General features: G+C 44.2%; 1 protein-coding gene across 2 annotated transcripts in view; it reads right to left on the bottom strand.

Moving 5' to 3' along the window:
* The window catches only part of PRKAR2B (protein kinase cAMP-dependent type II regulatory subunit beta), a 97,511-nt gene that overhangs the window by 13,941 nt on the left and 61,176 nt on the right, over window positions 1–22,394 (bottom strand). For both annotated transcript variants that reach the window (XM_084791850.1, XM_084791851.1), the window contains exons 4-6: window positions 17,284–17,367; window positions 5,370–5,476; window positions 1,926–2,079 (exon numbers count right to left, since the gene is read on the bottom strand). In XM_084791850.1, coding sequence (XP_084647976.1) covers window positions 1,926–2,079; window positions 5,370–5,476; window positions 17,284–17,367 — 345 coding nt within the window. The remainder of the gene's footprint in view (window positions 1–1,925; window positions 2,080–5,369; window positions 5,477–17,283; window positions 17,368–22,394) is intronic.

The following is a 22,394-nucleotide window of genomic DNA, read 5'->3' as shown; positions in this document are numbered from 1 at the left end:
CTTCTTCTACAAAGACCTGAGGGAAAAACCTAACAACTGCACGTCAAGAGCACAGGATGTTCTGCTTTTGTGTTCCACACAGTCCTGTCAGTCAGTGCTGCCTGAGGTGAAGTGTGACAACAGGCATTGTGGCTACCTCCGAGGAGCTGTTTCGTAGCAAGCTCAGGCACTTTAGGTCACTGTGTGATCTGCGCAGTTGACAGGATGGTGAGTGGGTCCCCGGGGAGCCCGCACGCTGGCCAGACAGAGTCTGAGAACCCCACCTTAAACCCTGCCTTCCAGATTCAGTTGTTAGTGCTTAAGCTCTGTCCTCTGCTACCATGTCAAAGAACCCCCACAAAATGTCTAGCATTAAGACATTTATTTAAATAAATAGATTGAGAAGCTCTTGTCCTCAACACGTGAGTGTTTCAGAACGTAGGCACCATGCCCCATCCGCCCACTCATGTCCCCTCCCCACTTGCCCGACTGCCCAGATTTTGAAAGCTCCTAACAAAAGTAGCTTCATAGTTCGTATACATACATACATACATAGTTCTCACATACACGGTGCAAGGGTGATGTGTAACTATTTGTAATGTGCTTGCATTGTGCCTGACCTGTCCTATTAGGTAAGGGGTAGAATTTTACAGTTGGGGGCACTTCAGACTTTGAGTTTCCAGATGAGGAATGCTCAGTCCATACTAACATCCATGTCCCGCCCACAGAGAATGATCAGAGTTGTGTACAGTGATATCCCAAATGAGAAGCACAGGCGCTTTACTCCACATTTCCAGTCAGCTGACACCGCCAAGAGAACCGCTTTGGGTTTCATTTTGCTTTGTTCTGTTTTTTTTTAGTGCTTTTTCAAACTGCAGCATACATCAGAACCACATGGAAGGCTTCCACCAGCACAGGTTGCTGCGCCCCTTCTCCCGCGCTCTGCGCCCCTTCTCCCGCGCTCTGTGCCCCTTATCCTGCGATCTTGATGCAAGAGTCAGCATCAGGGCCTGGGGTGTGTGCTTCTGACAAGTTCCCAGCTGTGACTTTCAGTTGATCACTCTAAACCACTGATTTATCAGATTATACTGTATATCTCAGAGATCTAGTTGAGAAAAAAACTGAAGGCAATCTCTCTCTCTCCCTCCCCCCTTCCTCTCTCTCTCTCTCTCTCTCTCTCTCTCTCTCTCTCTCTCTCTCTCTCTCTCTCTCTCTCGTGTATGTGTGTGTGTGTGTGCCTGTGCATGAGTGTGTGTATGTGTGTGTCGCATTCATACTTGTTAGTAAGGCTATGTGTGCGATCATGTGATCGGACGCTTGTGCGCATATGTACATGTATATATATGTATACACACACACACGCACATGTATATATGACACTGATGTCAGATGTCTTTCCTGGGTTGCTCTCCACCTCTGAGGCAAGGTCTCTCACTGCTCCTGAAGTTGTTTGACTTGGGCAGCCTGGCTAGCCAATGAGCTTCAGGGATCTGCTTGTCTCCATGCCCCTCCCCCAAGCTAATGCTGCTGGCACAAGCCACTCCGCTCAGCGCTCAGCGTTTTACACTGGTGCTGGGCATACAGGCTCAGATTCTCTCTCACTCTTGTGCAGCAGGCGCCTTACTGACTGAGCCTTCGCTCCAGCTGTGTGGCTTGTGGTTTCTAAGCATGGATAAGAGAGGAGCATTTGGGATCTAATGTTGCCCCCGAGGGCCAGCACATTCAAGCTCCTGACTTGCGGAGAGACGGGACATAAATCTTTGATTTCTCAGTGTTTGTGCCCAACAATGCAGCATCTAGCAAATGCTTAGCAAATCTCAACAACTCATGATCCCAAATAAAACTACTGATTAAAATTAAAATACAGTAATAGGATACCTGCCTATCCACTGTCGCAATAATTTTCAAAAATATTAACATTGAGATGGAGCAAACATTTTACTCACCAAACCCCACAGAGCACCGGGAGAGGTAGCAGTGATTGTAGCTGCTCTGGGTGTATTGTACATTAAGGCCAGTTCTCCAAAACTCCCGCGGTTGTCATAGTTACCAACACACCGTCCGACACCATCACATTTTACATAAATATCAAACGTCCCCCTGTTGGACATAGATAAATTCATACATAAGTTAGAGACAAGGTAATTCAGGAAACATTTCATCACAGTGAAGTGTTACTTCAGAGAAGAGCCAATCGTATTCCTGCCTGTCTGTGTCCTCTGATGACAGCACTGATCTGTCCCAGCCCTATGCAGAAGACCATCAGCAAGAACACAGTAGGGACAATGCACCGGGAAAATAGGACTAAACAACAAGAAGCCGCAATCAGGGAACAGCGCCATCTATGGGCCGTATGTCCACACTAGCTGTACTCAAGACAGTAAGAACTGTGAAGCATGCCAGGCCGGTGACCATGTAACTTAGAACTTTATGTTCCTAAAAGAAATGTAAGTTGCTTTTGAGACCAGAAGAAAATGGCTACTTTTTAGAAAGAATATATCTCTAACAATTTGCTGACGAGTCCTTTATAAATTATGGCAGGAGTTGGCACGCAGGCTAGCTGCCGATAAAAGTTTGCTTTCTTATTAGAAAACAAACAAACATTGTCTTTATTTATTATATAGGGCTGGCTTGGGTATCAAGCAGAATTGAATTCTTACACTACACTGGTCCGCAAAGCCTTAACACGCCCTCCTTCACTCTTTACTTTAGGTCAAGCCTGAATGGAAGTTAAAAAGGGGTAGGAATTGAGAGCAAGCCTCTGTCTGACCATGGCCTCTCTGTAGCTTTCCTCTGCTGGCGTTCCCTCAAGGTGCTTTTTGCAGGCAAACAGCCTGACTCCATTTGCATGTTCCTGTGCTCAGGCGGCCAGGCCCTACACTCATATGAGCTATCTCTTGTGCACAGGACCATCTTCCCACGTACTGGACTCAATAGAGAACACTGTTTCAAAGCCACCTGGTACACCTGGGAGGCAGACAAAAGTGCTTTAGCTTTATTCTGTTGGTTAAATCTTAAAGAAAAAGATGTGGCAGTGGCAAGAAAAGGGACAGCTTTTTTGGAGGAGGGGCTTGGTTTTTCAAGACAGGGTCTCTCTGTGGAGCCTTGGCTGTCCTGGAACTAGCTCGGTAGACCAGGATCAAACTCATAGAGATCTGCCTGCCTCTGCTTCCCAAGTGCTGAGATTAAAGATGTGCACCGCCACTACCCAACAGGGACAGCATTTAAGGATTAGAAAATGACATTGAATGGTAAAGAAACCGGCAGAAGCAAAAGATGTTACTGAATAAAGGGAGAAAATTGTCACCTTTTAATATAGTTCATGGGTAGAATGATATTCTGAGGACCCATCCTAGAATTTGCCCCATGGATAATTACTTTTAAACTATTAATTTAAGCCCTGCCATTTATACCCCTTTTATTTTGTCACTGACACTGTTTTCTACACTTACCATTCTGGATAGGATAAAACGAGAAAACAAAATGTTAAAACATGCTCCTAGCCCAGCTGAGGGCCATCAGTGGGACCAACGCCTGTTACTCGTGCGAGCTGCTTTTCATACTGATTTCCTCCCTGATGTCAGGGGGCTCCAGGCAGTGCACGTCAGAGCAATGAGCATGAACAGAAGCTGGTGACAGGAGATCTGGCTGTGGGCCAGATGCGCTGACGGTCTGGGTGACCTCAATCAAGCCTGGCCACTTCTACGAGCTGGAGTGTTTCATATGCCAATGGACAATTAGTATCTTACTGAAAGAAAATGCACTGTGCTCAAACGTAAAGCAGGCTCTGCAGTCAAAAATACCCACTGAACGAAAGATGGATGCTGGACTGCACCTACAGTGAAAACACCTGAGTGGGTCTCTAAGCTGTTTTGCTGGTGGAAGCTGTAACATCAAAACTATGACTGTGTTTTACATAAGGAGACACATCAGGGTTAGGCTTTATCCCTAAGCCTGGCTAGAGTGGCAGAGGTAGGTCATTTGGTACCAGGATGAGAAAATGGAGAAATGAGTAAATCTCTGGACTGAAAGGCAGGCACTGTGGAGTAGTGATGGTGATTTGAGGCCAGCCTGATCTGCAGAGTGAGTTCCAGAGAAACTCTGTCTCAAAACACACACACACACACACACACACACACACACACACACACACACACACACACACGAGAGGGGGGGGGTATGCACAGTTCATACATGAAGAAACCAGAGTCAAGGTTAAGAGAGCCCAGAAGAGTTCAGATCAGCCTCCAGCTGATCACAATTCTACACAGAGCATCAAAGCTGTTAGTAGGAAAAAAAAAAGCTGTTAGTAGGTCATGTGGAGAAACAAGCTGTGTTCCACATAAAACAGGACAGCTGGGGACACCAACTGCCACTGAAACTCTGCCCCTCTACCAAGGTGAAGATACCAAGCCCATGTGGCTTGAGGCTCACCTATTCACCACATAGACCATATTGTTCTCTGGTGATGTAAAACACAGTTTAAGATTTCTGAAACTACACTGTCAATACAAATAAGTGCATACCATTTTCTATGAGTTCAAGGCCAGCCTAGTCTACATATCAAGTACCAGGCCAGCCAGAGCTAGAAAGTGAAAACTTGTCTCAAAGAAGCAAAGCAAAGCAAAACAAAACAAAACAAAAACCCTGAAACATTTTAAAAGACAAGTATAATACTACACAATCTGTAAGAACACACAAACTGCTCACTCTACTGACTAAAAGATGCTGAAACAGGAGGGGAAAGGGCTTGCTCCTTACCTTATGCCTTCTGGAGTACCTGAGTTCTTCTATAATTAATAACATTTTTAAGGGGCTAGAGAGGTGGCTCAGAGGTTAAGAGCACTGACTGTTCTTCCAGAGGTCCTGAGTTCAATTCCCAGCCACCACATGGTGGCTCACAACCATCTCTAATGTGATCTAATGCCCTCTTCTAGAGTGCAGACATACATGCAGGCAGAGCATTGTATATATAATAACAAATAAATAAATCTTTTAAAAAAAAATAACATTTTAAAAATGTGGCAATGCCAAGTGAGCTATACCATCACTTAGCTTCTCCGATGCCATGTCTTACTCCTATTCTTACTGTAATAGGCACCTAGTACATGACCATACTATCACTTTCTACCTTCCAAATAGAAGTTAGCAAATCAAGGCACATTAATAACTGAGGCTTACACACTCACTTCTATAAACTATGGCTCCTTGCATGACCCAGCAGAGCTTTATTGTATATATTCACAAGACATTTACAGTGCCCATTACACAGCAGTTAGAGTAAAGAGAAACCACAGCTATCAGACTGCCCTATCAGTTATCATAGGAACTGCTAAGATTTTACACGGTAGGTTTTTAAAACTTCAGGAGTAAAACCAGGTAAAACTTACCTATCAATGACGTAAAAGTTGTCACCGTCATCACCTTGATCAATTACGTGCTCCCCTTCTTTGACCAACTTTTCAAACATGGCATCTAATACTTGAGACATCTGCTCCTATTTTTTAAATAGACAAGATATCTTTATGTGCATCTAGAATGTAGTTCCTCAAGTAATCATATTTTGCGAAAGACTTCAAAGAAATGGGAAAATCATTACCATTGAATTTTATCAGAAAAATACCCAGTGTCCCTTACCACATGCAAATGAGATGATTATTTATTTTCACATTCAATATTTGAATGAAAGTAGCTTTCATCTACTTCAGAACACTTGAAACTACCCACCACTTCACATGGAAAAGAACTACCAAAGCACCACACATCTTGAGGAAGAAAAAAAAAAAAAAAAAAAGCTAAACTAACTAGGGCAGTAAAGAACTGTCCCAAATTCCCATAAGATATCTGTTCCTAAAGCCTCCTACTCACGGTGAGAATTAGTGTGGAGGTTCCCTAAATACCTAGTGACGTTACACCCTGACTTCAGTTTTACAGTTGGAGTCAGTGCTGAAAACAGAACAAAACACAGAAAGGGGTGGAGTGGAGGGCAGCTAAACAAAGCAAAACAACAAAATGACTGTCGTAAATATCCTGGCACTATCTTTTCTGTCATTACATTTCCCTTCAAAAGCCAGCCATCTACATCTCTAAGAGAGATCTTTATGAATCATTAAAACTGTATCTAATAGTGTTGGAGGCGCCGATGAGAACAGAATGGAAAATATGCAGACTGAAATTATGTGGTCCATCAGGGTGGGGCCAAAACAGGCTATCTAAAGGCGCGCGGAGTCAGGTTTTACCTTCCTATGAAGTCCCTCTAGCCCAGACATGATGCTGAGCATCCCAGACCTGACTCCATTTCCCAGACAGGAGATCAGAGAGGCCTGAAACAACCTGGCGAGAGCTGGAATAGGCACACCGAAGGCCAGTGCCCAAGCAAGCCCTTCATTTGCTGGGACCAGGACTCCTGGTATAACTGCTGAGCCCACAGGCCGCCCTACCTCCTCAGGGCTCTCAATCAGCGTTGTGTTGGCAGCCTTGCCCCAACCACGTGGGGTAGCTGTCCCAGGAGCAGAGCAGAGCTTTTAGACAGTGCTGCTTATCCACCCAGAGGTGGCTCAGGATGACATCATACACACAGGCATAGGAAAAGGATCCTTACAGCAAAAGACAAAAAACTTACAAAACGACTGCTAATTGTTTGCTTTAAAATCAACTTTTTGATCAGTTTTAAGTCCGTGGGTGCTGTGAGACCACCTCATGATGAGGCTCCATATTCCCTCAGCCCCCTCCACTGTCAACATCCCCCCCAGCTCAGTGGGGGGTTTGTTACAACAGATAGTGCTCAGTGACTCGCTGACCCAAAGTGTGCACATACATTAAGGTTTGTTCTAGATGTTCTACAGTTGTGACAAATGCCAAGTGACACGTAGCCACCTGACTGAATTATTTTAAGTAAGTAAAATAAGAAAGACTAGAACTCAAACCACAAAGTCAACAAAGAAAGGAAGGAGATCTAGAGAAAGCATAGAAAATGAAGAAATATGGAACAAAAATTTCTATAACTGAAAGACACAAGGGAAAGGGAACATTAAGGAGCCAAGTTAAACCAATGAACAAAACCAGGCTCCCATGTGACCATCCAAGACCTGGGCCGAGAGATCCAAAGTGCTCCTGGGGAGAGGTGTGTCTTAAAATAATTTAGAAAAGAAGATGCCCAGCTTCTCTCAAAATAAAGAGACACGTAACTTGACTGACATAGGGTAACACTTCTCTGCCTTAGCAATGTTCACTGGTCAGACTTGAAAAGATGCAGGCTCAGGACAACGCACTGTACTAGAGTCACCATGAGGAAGAGACATTCTCACTGGCTTCTGTGAAAAGGTACAACTGGAATCAACGCCATGGCAACGTTTAGTAAGATCTCGAGGTGCAACCTCCACTCTGACTGCTACCTTCTCCGGGAAGTCACTCTCTAGACATCTGTGAGGTGGCATGTGCTGCGGCACTTTCTGTGGTCTCACCCTACGAAACGGATGCTCCCCTACAGCTGCTGAGTAAATGCATTACGCTATGTTCCTATACATTCAGCAACTGTAAAAGCACATGTGGGGATGCTCCTACATCCGTCTTTCAGAGGGAGTCACTGTCAGTGGCAGGATGCTCAGGAAGGGTACAAGTGAAGTGTGAAAGCCTGCCTGGAGGAACAGGCCTAGGGAGGGGCATGAGAGAAAAGACCAAAATAGGAACACGTCAGCCATCTTCTGTCACACTGGTCAGGTCCAGAGGCCAGCATGGGGACCACAGGGTTTCATGGAGGTTTTAACGTGGTGTAAAGACCTGCCTAGGAATGAGAGCTGTGAAGCAGTCATGGAGCTGTTGTGCAAAAGCCATGCTCTGCACACACAGCTGCAGGCAGTGTTGAGATGCAGACTTCCCGTCGCGGGAGTGCTTTCCAAACTGCTGAGGCCAGGCCTTTGTGAAGAGACTCCAGCCTGCAAAATGGTTAATTTAAACTTCATCCTCAAAGTAGGTTTTAGCCACTACATTTTATATTGGTTTTTAAAGTGCAAACTAATGGGCTTCACCATGGGACTTTCCGACAGTGTCATCCTCTGTGCGCGTCTGTCCTTCCCCACTGACTTCCCCTCTGCTCCTTGCCCCCAGGACTGGCTGCTTCTTTTCCATTTCCCTGTAGTCTGCTTTCTTGTCACTTACATTCTTTTACCACGCCCCCTGTGGGCTGGCTTATATCACCAAATACAATGGTTTCCACTTTTATCAATTTTCCTGCAAATTTCATGATTTAGTTCTTTACAACAGGTAGTAAATGATAAAAAATTAGTGAAAATTGGCATGCTTGAATTAGTACAAAAAGATTTTATTATTTTTCAGAGGGGCTGTAGTTCCGTAGCAAGCAGTGAGGGATGCAGGGAATTCCCAGAGGCTGCCTGCCCCTTGGACAAGCCTCCCCAAACACCAGCAGTCCCACCAAAAGCCCCATTTGCTGCTCTGAGCCTGTGCGCCATTAACACTCAGTCAAGTTCCAAGTCAGATGGCAGAGCTACAGTTTACTGCCCCATAAGACTCTGAGCCCACTGTTCACTGCTCCTGTCTCTTTACTCCTGGTTACCATGGAGCTCCTTTTACTGACCCCATCATTTCCTATTATGACTGTCTGACAGGTTCAGGCAGGTCTAGCCTTTTTAGACTGGCTTCTTTTACTTGCTAATACATATGTTTCTTCCGCATCTTCTTATGGCTTCACAGCTCATTTCTCTTTACTATGTACTATTCTGCTGCCTGAATGTACTGTAGTTTATCCATTTATCCATTGATGAACATCTGGGTGGCTTCCAGCATGAGGCAATTATAAACAAAGCTGCTCTGAACAACTGTATCCTGGTTTTTGTATGAATGTTATTTTTTTTTTATTCCAGTGGGCAAATAAAGAGGAACAGCAGAGTTGGAGTGTAGGAAAATTAAGTGTGGCAGGGTATTGCTCAACCACTGCCAAAGTGCCTAAACCACCATGAGTCCCCATCAGCAATGAGCCAGAGTTGCTGTTGCTCCGCACCTTAACCAGCATTTGGTGGTATCAATGTTCTAGATTTTGGCCATTCTGATGGGTGTACAAGTATCTCACTCTTTTGATTTTGATTTGCTTTTCCCTGGTGACGTAGGATACTGAGCATCCACCCTCCCTATGAAGTTCCAAAATATTTTAATTAACCCAAAAGGAAACCTTGTGTCTATTAAGCCATCATTTGCTACTTTTATGGTCCCCTAATTCCACAGAAACCACAAATCTGTTTATTCACTATGTAGATACCTTTTTTGAATATTCTAATATAACAGAATGATAAAATGTATTTTCCTCTATCTAGCTCATTTCACTTAGCAAAATGTCTTCCAAGTTCACCCCCACTGTAGCATAATAAATAGTAAGTATTTCCCAGCCTGTCCATGTATGCGACGCCACAACTTTACCTGCTGACCCATCTCACCAGTCTTGATCTAATTTTCTATCAGCTTGTTATTTACCGCTAAGTTTTTTACATTATTGGGATATTTGTTTAACTTGTTTTTTTTTTTAAAAATCAGGTATATCTTTTGCAAATATTTTCTCTCTGCTTATGGCCTGTTTCTTCATTCTGTTGATAGCATCTTCTATAGTCCAGAAACTTCAGGGTTTTTTTTTTCTTTTTGAAGCAGAGTCTCACACGTGTCCTGCCCCTCACACCCCTCCTGCCTCAGTTTTGTAAGCACTAGGACTACAGGACTGTAGCACTATACTTGGCCCTAGAAACATTTAATTTAAATAAAGTCCAGCTTCATTACTTCCTATACTGAACTTTTGGCATCCTACCTAAATAATCATCCAACTCTAGGTCATCTAGATAGCTTTGGTTCTTAGGAGTTTTTTTAACATTTTACACTGAGGTCTCTATTCCATTTGGGGTTAATTTTGTGAGGGGTATATAAAACCTGACTAGATTCTCTGGGGTGTGGCATCCACCTGTGCCAGCACCACTTCGTGCCGTTGCTCTTTTGTCCCGTAGATTCACATGGAGCTACTCCTAGGTCAGGTCTGCTACTCAACTTACACATTTCTTGCCAGTAATGGGGTCATATATTATACTAAGTGTTGAGGTCATTATCAACTCGCTAACCAGTTTTCAACACTACATAGCCTTTTCTGGGACTTTTAGAGTCAGTTTACTGGGCCAGCATGATCTCTCAATGGGTAGAGGCACTTGCACATAAGCCTGACCTGAGTTCAGCCCCCAGATCCCACACTCGGATGATGGACATTTACACAGTTCCTGCCTCCTTCTAGCTTCTGAGGACAATGTTGTTATGGATATTTGTATACTAGTACTTGTCTCAACCAGCATTTGATCTTAATTCTTCTAAATGTTTATGAGAGGAATTTCTGAACTCTATAGGACCTCCACATGTAACCCCGAAGGATTACCAAGTGACAGTTCTGATGGCCCATGTCCTCAACATTTGTTGTAGTTACTGCTGTTGCTCTTTGTACTTAATTATAGGCATCCTACTGGAGATGAAGTTGGTGTTTTATTTGGTCTCGATCTGCGTTTTCTTAATGACTGACCACACTAGGAATCTTTTTGTCTGCTGGCTTGTCATTTTTCTTCTCTGGAGAAAGCCACTACTGAAGACATGGCATCGTTGAGTCATAAAACATGATGAGATCGAGATGGTATGAATGCAGAAACTTCATCCCTCCCAGCTAGCTCTCACCGTGCTGGAAGGTGCTATGCAGGTACCAGAAGTGAACAGTAATCATCAGCTATACCCTGATGTGAACTCCCCAAGCCACAACAGTTACCCTCCTAGCAAGACATAGCCATGGAAGTAGCCAACCACCTTCTGATTGGATTTAAATCTCACTCCACAAGATGAAACCCTTACCTTGCAAGAACTTATGGCTACATAAGTCATGTGCTCTAAGAGAGAATCTACCACCTATTATGCTTCTAAATGGACATAGTATTAAACTGACTTTAATAACCTTACATTATATCCATAGGTCACCTCTCCTCTGAGATAGTGACAAACACAGACCTATAACTAGCCAAGGTGCAGAGCACAGGAGACTCTTGAATACTCAGCACTAAGAGGCTTATGTACACTGTACCCACCCCCCTTACAAGGCTCAGGGATTGCTACAGAAGAAAAAGCAGGAAGAGGATAAAAGCCAGAGAAAGTGAGTGACTCCAAGGTAACAACTTCTGGACGCAGCAGGGCAGCCCAGAGATGAACTCAAGGCAGCTGTGACAGCACACAGGAAACCTGTGCAAGCCCCGGCCAGATAAAATGCCATCACAGACATGAGAATTGGGTGTGCAATCCCACCCCTAGATGCAACTGTCAGGTGCAAAGAAAGGAAGGCTCAGTTCTCTCTGCGAACATGGCCTAGTCAGCAGAACACGCTCCAGGAGAAGACCATGCAGCCAGGAGTATTCTGGGCAGCACAAACTGGTCCTGAAAGGGTTGGCTTGTTCTGACACAAAGCTGGATGGCTTAGGAAGAGGAGGGTAGATCTGGAAAGAGTTGAAGGGTGCCTGTGATTAAAACACACGTAGGGAACTTGAAACTCTCAAAGAGCTAATAAAACAGTTAAAAACTGGAGGCTCTATATTCTCTCTACATGTCTCTATGGCATCTAATACATCAAGTAAGAAAAGAACAGAGCAAAGCAGTGCATAAATATTGCTACCACTAGACTTTAAAAATAATATATTTATATATGTATCACACAGTCTTGGGAAATAAACATGATAATATAAATGACCTTGCCCACTGGGAACGGGGCTGCTAGATACAGAGTTGTAGGGAAGTTTTCCCTCCTTAACTTTTGTTCATTGTGAATTCAGGTTAATTTATGTGTAGTGAATAAAATTTCTCTTAAAAAAAAAAAACTCTATAAATCTTCCCACAGACTGAAAGACGAATGGGGAGATGGTAGAGACAGGCTGCAAGCGGTTTTCATTTCTTCCTCATCACAGGTGATCTCTGGCTCCTGTTCATGGGCAGCAGCCAAGGCTGGAGCTGGAGCCAGGATGGGGTAAAGCAGAGATTTCCTGACATGGTGCTAATTAGCCCCACGGGGACCTTTTACCCAAATGAGTTCATCAACCTCAGGTAACATATGGTCACCTCTCCAAATCCTAAAGAGTAATTAAATGGCTTGCTAATACTGTATTTTACTTGTTATTTATGATTTGTTTCTTTTAGGGCAGGTAGAGGTAAACTATCAGCTTTATTGGTTAGTTCTGACTCTAAGTGTCAAATAGAGAAAAAGGAAATAAATTGCTACAGCAATTTTTTTTGGTTATGTTAGAATTAGCTCCATTTTAAATGGCTTTTAAGTCATATAGCTAAAGAACTCATACCAGTATATGAACAATTCCTAATAAAATAGAGAAATTTGCTTTTTAAATTTTTTCTGCGTGACAGGTGTCTGCTCTAGTCAATCAAAATCTAATTTCCTCATAATTATGCACAGAGCAAGAAGAACTTAGCTGAGCTTTACTACACAGAGACTTCTGGGGCTGCTGACAGGCACTATAGAAAACCCACATCGAGTTCTCTCAAAGTGCAAATTCAAGGTTGAGCTCAGGAGAGGCTCCGACTCGCTCAGGCAACAACAACTTACTCTGCGTCAATGCAGGAGCCTGCCAGATAGCACAGGAAAACTGTTCCAGTTAGCCTCAAATTAGAAATATTTCAGGACGAAAATGACCTACTGGGTTGAGCATTAAAATATTCATGAAAAGAATATCTTCAAAGACAGTAATAATTAGAAAAAAAATCTGTGTCTCGACATATAAATATACAGTACTTTGAGGGAAAAAATATGCTGAGGGGAAAATTTCAAACTGAACAATGCCTTCAGGAAAGTCAAATGACATAGTAGCTACAAAGCCAGCATTATTCTTTGTGCTAGCCGGTAATATTGCTTCCCCTTCCTCTTTGGCGGTTTCCTAGTTCTAGAAAGGCCCTGCCTTCACGGTCACTGCACCTGGACACTGGCAGTCGTCCTAGATGCTCTGGCGGTCCCCAGTTAGGCCAACTGTCAAGTTCCGAGGTGTGGTAGCCCTGCGTGTGCAGCAGCCATCCTTCCCTGCTCCCCCCTCCCCCTCCTTAGTTAAGGCTCGTCTCTCTCCCTAGGTCATGGTCTCCTTTATAGGCTCCATTCTTTGGTCCAAGTCCACGGTCTTCTCTTCGTTTTTTCCTTTTAGTTGCCAAAGAGAACAAACAGACAGGTAAGTCCTCTGCTCCAAACACTTCCTACGCACTATGCTCAGGGCACTGTACAGGAAGAGACAAAAAAAAGTGAGCGCTGGAGGACAGGAGGAGTGCCATGGAGTGTTACCCTCGGCACATACCGTAGCCGCTGCACACAAACTGCCGCAGCTGTGGTCAGCTGCACAACTCGAGGCGCAGCCCTTAGCGGACAAGCTATTGGAGCTGACGGCTACTAGGGGGAACAGATACCTTTCTTTGTGGGGTATGGCCACTGGAAGGTTCCCCCATGTCCCAGGTGATGAACCCACAACTATGAGCATATAAGCAGTGCTAGTTTGCTCTGTGAGCAGAAAGAGAGAAAAAGGAAGAAGAAGGGAGGGAGGGAAGCATACAAGGAGTAAATGTTTAGTTAAAAAAAATATATATATATATATATATTTTATGTCATCTTGAGGGATTTGAGAGAGAGGAGAGAAGAAAAAAATTCAAGCTGGTGTAAGCTCAAATTCAAAACAAACTTTGAATGACCGTGACCTGGTCAGTCTTGTGTTCCCAGCAGGTGGGAGGCTGCACAGATGATCCAGACTTTGACGTTAGTTTTTCTAAATGAAAGAGTCTATCTCAAAACAACAGATATTGAAAAAAATTGTTTGTTCTCTCTCTATAAAAAATATAATATTAATATAATATTATATTAATTATATATTATATAATTATATAATATAGTAATTATAATATATAATGTTAATATAATAATATATAAATAATCAGCAATAATAATTTGTGATTTTGGTGCTTTTTCTCCCCAGCCCATGAACTGGCTATTATTACACTGCACATCGAAGAGCTTTAGCAGGGCAGTGAAAGCCTTTTCAAAATCTTGTTCATAAGAGTCCACTCAGCTATGCCTGGGGGCTCAGGCCGCTCATCCCAGCTACACTGGAGGTTGAGGCTAGAGGATCAACTAACTACAAGACCAAGGCCTGTTGGGCTGCAGAAGGAGGTGAAGCTCAGCCTGGGTAACTTGGTACATGAGATGCTGTCTCAAAATACAAAGTCAAGGTGGACTGGGGATATAAATACAGTGCCATGCATGCCCGGGCCAAATGGAAGAGAGGCAGGGAGGGGAGGGCATAGGAAGGAAGCAGGGAAGGGAAAGAAAATGTCATTAACGTTAAAGATGAAGTGGGCACTGGGTAGAAGCTCAGTTGGAAAAGTGCATGCCTTATAAACCTGAGGACCTGAGTTTAATCCCCGAATTTACATTGAACGGTGGAAGAGGTGGAGAGCAGTCGGAAGCCCAGGGCAGAGGACGATCCCTGGGACTCACGGGCTAGCCTCGTCTACTCTGTCTCAAAAGATATGGTGGATGGCTCCTGAGGAAAGACCTCTGAGGTTATCCTCTGGCTTCCACATTTGTCCTCACACCCATGTGCACACTTGTAGCCACACCTGTACACCTGCACACAAGCAAGCACAGACACACACACACAAATGAAGTGGCACAAAATGACCACTTTATTAAATTTAATAAAGGTTAGAGTAGACAATATGCCAGGAAAGTTTGTGTTTGGCGTGTTAAGAACTGCCAAAAGTCCGTTGCCCACATTCTAGAACGAGGCTCCTTGGAGCTCCCCCACACCGCCTTCAACAGCCCCAATCATCAGCCATCAGCCACCTTCACGCATGCTCCATACATAAAACCGTCCATCATGGCCTGGCCTGTCTCTACCTCCATCCCCACTAAAGAGGCAGCCATTTTGTAACCCCCACCTAAATCTCTTGTGTGAGGTTTGTTGCCTGGCGTGATTTTTTGTAGCATTCCTTGGCCCCCACCCCACCCACTGCCACTGAGATACTTTTCCATCACAGAGCTCTTTCAGTGTTAGCTAGCAACTATTTCATTCAGTCACTAGAAAAGCAGGCAAATGAGACGGAAGGTGGCTGATTGCATTCCTTGCTACACCTTGCCCTCATCTTCTTAGAGTATGCTGTGGGCCTGAAGCATCAGCATCATCCAGGCACCTGTGATGGGTGCAGGCTCTCGGGCTCCACTGGGACCAACTGGATCAGGATCTCCACACTTACTAACAGCCCTGGATGATATATGGTCATATTAAGACTCAGGGAGCACTGTTGACAGTGACCTCTGAAATTCTCCCATGTAAAAACTAGAAGAGCCTTCATGGGAACCCACCCCTAAATATACATGGCTCAGGGATGCATGTTAATGGACTGAGTGAGTCTGAACAGTTGCGTCAACACCAAGGAGCAGAACTGCAGGCACGGCTCACTGTAGCTTTCTTAGCTACACTTGTTCGTTCCTACTAACTTTCAAGTGGGTTAAATCCTTTTTATTCTTTGACAATTTTATAGGAACTTTGGCCACTTTCATCCCCCACAGCCCTCCTTTATTCCCCTTCCTCTGAACTTCTTCCCAACAAGCTCCCCTCCTATTTTCTTTTCTTTTTTAAAGTGACCTGTTGACAAAATGTTCTTGTGGACTATGTATAGTTTACCTTTGTTCATTCAAATGTTGGTTTCTCCAACCCCCTCTCTGGATCAATCTGTTGTTTTTTCTAAGTACCTCATGTTTCAAGTTTGTGTAAACATGTCACCATTTGTTCTCAGTATTACCAATAAAAGCCAAGTAACCAATGTTGAGCAATGACAGAGAATAGGGTGGGACATCCTGATCCACTGAGGGGAGGAGAAAGAGAAGGACAGGATGGAGCCTTGAGAAGACCAGGAAACATCAAGAGAAAGGAACTGGGTCTACGAGACGATTTAAAACCAAGAATAATGTGGAAAATCTGGATGGGAGGAAACTATACTAGCATAGAGGTTTAGGATGGAGTAATTATTGTGCAGTATTGTCTTATAGGCTAATTAAATAGATCCTGGTCTCTGTGTGGCCCTCATGTTTGTATGGCAGGCATTTTACTCAGTGATTCATCTACCCCTAGCCCTAGACAGTCTTTAAATATAATCACTTTATTAAAATTACCAAATCTATCCAAAATATGAATGCATGCCTAGATAAAGAAGAAACTAATTCAGAATGCTCTGGTTTCAGGCCATCCTTTCTTTTTGAGACATTAATGCACAAAGAAGGCACTAGGGACATATACTACTTAAAGAGCAAAATGAAGCAGGAAAAGATATGTATTCTACCCTCATGAAATGAATAAATGAAGCAGCATATAGAATCTTCTTGCAATCTAAACTCAGGGATGACATAAAATTTTTACTGTATGCTCCAAAGACCAAATATAACTCATGTCCCTGGAGAACAAGATAGAAGGTTATACAGAAACAAATGGAGATTAAAAAATACGTCAGGGTATAAGCATGATTGTACATGAAACGGTATGATGTAGTATCTTAATGTTTAAAAAATTGTACAGGGAAAAAAACCCCTCATATCAAAAACAGTAGGATTGGATGTTCCCAGACATCAATCTGAAAATTAGAAGATGTGCAGTTTGGAAAACTTGAGGTTGAAGTGAGCTACAGAAGTTGGTTCTTCACATTTAGAAGGAACCAGAAGTTCTTTCTTAAACCATTAGAGGGAAAAGCACTATCTATGGTGACAAAGCAGAGCATTTAGTCACAAGTGTGAAGCAAAAGCCTAAACACTCACCCAAACCAAGTGGCATGCTAGAAACACTCTCTGCGGAGACTAGAGATGTCAAAATTCTTTCAAAGAATCAAACATTGCCTTGCCTTAAGCCAAATAAAATGCTACATTTAAAATATGAAAAATATAGAGTTTAAATACATTCAAATATGATTCCTATTACTGGCTGTTGGGAGCAACAGGGAGGAACCCCTGCAGGGGCCTCTGCAGTACATGGAGGACTTGGGGGGGCGGTTCTAGCCTCTCTTTTCCTGCACCACCCTAGGGCTAGGTTTGAAGATTATGACGTTATCGTTTCTTGGCACTCTAACACAATATATCCACAGATTCAAGCCCAGCAAGGGCCTGCAACCTGCTGCTTCTACCATGTGATATTAGCTTGGAAAGCGGAAACCCAGGTCCTTGCCCAGTTCTCGACCCACTTCTATTATTATGATTTATCTTACTGGATCCAGGTTCTTAAACAGCAGGATGTCTTTGCAAGCTTCTTGCAATCTGTTTCTTTGATCATCAGTTTTGGGATGTATTATCTGAAAAGACACCAAAATCAAGAAAACAAATACAACAGTCAATATCAGGTAAAAATCCATCAAAAAGAAGAAGGCGTGCTAGAGAGAACAATGGTTAGCGCTCATGTCCACTCCCAGGTGGCATGACACTCAGTTTGATGGCACACAAGGATCCGCCCACGAGCAGGGGAGGCACCACCACGTCTTCTGGCAGTACACATTCATCAACACTGTGCTCAGAAGCTTTTGGGACGGCATCAGCAGGCACACTATGAGAAGAGGTGTCCCCGCCTATATGGACATGTACCAAAGGACAGAGTGTTAGACACTCACATGGGGAAGCTAGACACGGCCATCTTTTCAGTGCTACTGAACTTAAAACTCTTCGTTATCACAGCTCTTTCCTTAAAACTTGATATTGTCAGCAGAAGCAAGTAAATACTTAAATGTATACTTCGTTCAAGAATAAATAAAATCTCAGGGAAACTACAGGTACCTGCCCTAACAGCAGGCAAGGAATTTATAAAAAGGGGCCAAGCAACCATGCACTGCCCCTAAGAGAACGTGCCTTGGGAAATGAGGCCAAGACACCCTGATGCGCTCATTTTAGGAGAAGCCAACGTTCTCTGCTCTCACTGAGCACTGACTCCCAGACAATGAAGCAGCCAGAGGGTCTGCCGTGAGAGTGGCCCACCAACTCCTGATGCCCCTTTGACTAACATTAGACTCAATGAACCAATGAGGCTGGGTTGGTTTGTTGGTTTGTTGGGTTTTCCCCGCCCCCACAGCATGGGGATGCTTGAGACTGAACCCAAAGCCTTTGCTCATGCTAGGCAAAGGCCTCACCACAGAGCTATATTCCTCACCCCAAAAGGCCCTGTTTATTGTGAACACTGGTGGTTTGTGACTGTATAATGAGAGGTAAAAGACACTCCTAAGTTAAGCAGGCGTGGAGTGCACTCCTGGAAACCCACGCACGACCTTTTCCTACTCCAATGTTCATTCCAAGAATGACTGGGGGCCCTGACGAGCAAAGGCCTTGTCTTTCCCTTCGAAGCAGCCAGAATCGGACCGCAGTGAGTCTGTGCCCACACGAATACCAACACTGGCAGGCACATCTTACTCAGCGGAGAGGTAGCTATAAACACTCAACGGAACATAGACCTGAAAGAGCTGACGTTTGCACTACAAGGAGACCAGTCGGCTGGGTACCACACCTGCACCTGTCATCTACAGCTGACACGAAAGTGTACCAGCTAGTGAATAAGACCCTGCGGTTTTCCCTTTCTTCCTTTTTTTCTTTCTTTTTAAAGATTTATTTATTATGTATACAATGTTCTGCTTGCATGTGTGCCTGAACTCCATAAGAGGGCACCAGATCTCACTACAGATGGTTAGGAGCCACCATGTGGTTCCTGGGAAGTGAATTAACCTCTGAGCCATCTCTCCAGCCCAAGACCCTGTAGATTTCCAACAAGAGCAGTATAGCTTGGGGCTACACGTACCCCGAGACTGAGCTCCATGTTTATGCTGCTGCTCTGAAGGCTGTGGCATCCGTAGCAGGTGAGGTCCAGGTGGCAGAAGCACGTGGCTATGGGCAGGCCAGCATTCTCTTCCTGGAGGCTGCCCTGTGACATTCCTGCCACCATGGGCTGAGCCACTGTCACAGTTACCCCTCCCCCACACGGTGGACTAAAGCTGCCCAGAAACTGGATCTAAACCAAACCCTTCTCCCTTACTTATTTCAGCCAGACATTTCCTCCTTGTAATAGGACAGGTCACCTTTAAGGGATAAGGCACATGAAACCTTTGCTCTCTGACCCATATTCATCTGTGCCTAGACCCTAGGATGACAGGTGTACACAATGTTACTAACCAGTGCTACACGGAAACCTTCAAAACTTAGATCACACCAGCCCAAACTTAACCACTCCAGTGTTACTTCTCACTCTGAAAGCAACAGTAAGGGTGTTGGCAAGACCGCTGTCTGGTCTCTGCGCTGCCCTGCTTCACTCCTGCTGTCAAGTCAGGTCTTTCTCCTTTCTCCCACCCTTTCACTTCCTATGAACAGGGAAGCCCAAACTTTTTTCTGACCCTCTTGCTCTAGCCAATTATCATGTCTAAACTGTATTTTCCAGGCAGGCCCCGGGGCTGCTGTCTACTGCTGATTCCCTCTTCCTTGGCCGGTTACACTCTGTTCTGGGTGCACTTGGTGAGAGGGCAGGCGCACTCCTGCACAGTCTAGCTCAGCAGACACTGGCCTGCTTCTACGGGCTCACTTTCCACTAGGCTTGACACCATTCTACGTAAGAGGTTTGTGTCTGGAGTGCCTCAGCTTTAACAATATATGTAAAGTGTGAGCTTTTACCAGCTCGTAGGCTTTTCTGGTTTATATTAAAATCTCTCATTTCATGATTAAAGTCCTGCTACATAAGCATTTATTCAGCATTTGATATGTGCCAGGCAGCATTTTAAGGGCCCCATAAATATCAAATCATTTCAACCTAGTAACAGACCCCAGAAAACAGGTGGCAACTTAGAAGTGAGAAAATAAACTCACTCAATTGGCTTCTCCATCATCTCACAGTCTGTAAGTGGCAGAAGTGGGATTCATCACTGACAGGCTGGTTGTGAGTAAACACTCAAACCTCAGGACAGTAAGCCACACTTACAAGCACATCTGTGTAGTGAATGGCCTCCGAGCTAAGAAGGTTTCTACCCATGTAATCAAGCTCTGTGTGTGTGTGTGTGTGTGTGTGTGTGTGTGTGTGTGTGTGTGTCTGTCTCTGTCTCTCTCTCTAACACACACACACACACACACACACACACACACACACACACACACACTTTCTAACACATGGAAATTAGATGAAATTTTAGTTCAGCAGACATGATTTCATTTGCACACTGCCTGTGCTGATTTTGAGCCACCGCAGCAGGGCTGAGTAGCTTGAAGAGAGCTTCCGACTCCCAAATATTAAATATTCATGTTCAGAAGTAGTGAATTTCCAGTCAAAAAAAAATCCCCACATAAAGCATTTGCCAGCTCCTGCTCTGAATCTCTACTGCCTTTCAAGGAAAATAACCAGAAAGGCAACTAATACGGTTTACTTAGACGTGTTCTTCATATTCTGTTACCGAGGGAACCCAACACATCGTCCTCCATTTTCCAGGAAAACATGAAGGAGACCTCCCCACCATCCAGGGAGAATACTCCTCCAGCTGCAAGCCTCAGATGACCCCACACGTGTGCTGAGAGGTACAGCTTCATCCTTCTGCGAGCCCGCCATACCTGCCTCCATCAGAACTTCATACCCCCTTCCCGGTGGCTGGCCGGGCCTAGATGCTACAGTAAGCCCCTGCATGGCTCTTGTCTTACCTCAAGGAGACTACAGCCACTTCAGACAAGCAGGGCTTTTAATTCCTATACGATGTCTCACTGTGCTTTGAGCACTCCTTATTTTGTAATTGCTCATTAACTCGCTTGTTTGTGTCTGCACCCAGCCTCTGTCATGTGCTAGACATACGCAACCCTTAATCCTCATTTATTATTGATACTCCAACTAGAACCAAAATTAGGGTTTTTTTCCCAAAATGAGTCTTAAGTATTTAGATTTTCTTTGAGTTCACATGAAGGTAAATACTCATGTTTATTAGGCGTTTACAGATTTCACGATTATAAAAACATCCCAGAAATAACATGAAATGTTACTCCATCAAAACATAGTAGATATTTTCCATACCCATCTAGAGCTAATTAATTCTGATGTCTGTAATAATCATTCTTAGTAACTATGGTACAGTTTACCTTATAGTTTTAAGGCCAAAGGCAAGGTATGATATCTGGAGGAAAATATTCTCAATCTAATCAAACTCTTTAAGCACTTTATCATAACCACTAATTAATACATTACATAGAGACGTAAAAGATTAGCAAGGACAAGTCTTAGAGCCCCCATCCCACTGACTCCAGGGGCTCAGGGTTTCTACTGCTGCAATAAGACACTGGCCAAAAACAACTTGGGGAGGACAGGGCTGTTGGCATCATACAGCTTGAAGTCCTTCACGCAGACAGTGAGGACAGGAGCTCAGGGCAGAAACCCGGAGGAGGAGCTGATGCAGAGGCCATGGAGGGTGCTGTTCACTGGCCTGCTGCTCATGGCTTGCTCAGGATGCTTTCTTACAGAACCCAGGACTATCAGCCCAGGGGTGGCACTGCCAACAGCGATCACCAATCAAGAAAATGTACCACAGGCTTGTCCGTAGACCAATCTAGTGGGGGCATTTCCCCAATTGAGGTCCCCTCTTCCAAAACTGACTCTAGTTCATGTCAAACTGACATAAAACTAGCCAGCACACCCACCTTCCATAGAAACGCCTGCCTTCTTTACACAAGTGGTCTCTGAGTCTTGATTGTCTGGCCCTGCTCCAACTGGCCAGCACTGGCTTTATCAGAAACTCCTGGGAAACCAGGATCTTGCACTGAAGACAGCAATCAGGAGAAGGCGGTGGGTGAGTGCCTTTACCACCACTCAATGTTTGCACCTTCGCTGCTGAAGAACCGTAGTGCAGTGGTTCTCTCCCTTCCTGATGCTTTAATACGGTTCCTCACGTTGTGGCGACCCTAACCATAAAATTATCTTCATTGATAATTCTTAGCTGTAATATCGCTACTGTGATGAATCATAATGTGAATGTCTGGTAGGAAAGATATATAATATGCAGCACCCAAAGGGGTCTAGACCCACGGGTTGGGAATGCTGCCCTAAAGGCAGGCGGCCCTGTCTACAGTGTGGCCTCTGAACACTTTCTGCGATTGGTAATACATCCAAACATGTATCCATTAAGCCCTTGCTGGTATTTTCTATGCTTAACTTCGTCTGGTTGGATTCTTAGTGAATATTAACTACAGTGGGAATGAACTAGCCAAAACATTTTACTTCACTAACTCACAGGTACAATGACAGCCAAAATTCCTCCCAAGGGCTCAGTTTTTGAGTCAGTAAGATACTGAGTGTTGCTTTCAAACTATGTCCCATAGTTTTTGA

This window comes from Acomys minous (genome assembly GCF_964271855.1).
Source record: "Acomys minous genome assembly, chromosome: 8".
NCBI classification, from domain to species: Eukaryota; Metazoa; Chordata; class Mammalia; order Rodentia; family Muridae; genus Acomys; species Acomys minous.
The sequence above is the reverse complement of the archived record's forward strand: the minus strand, read 5'-3'. Positions and strand labels throughout refer to the sequence as shown.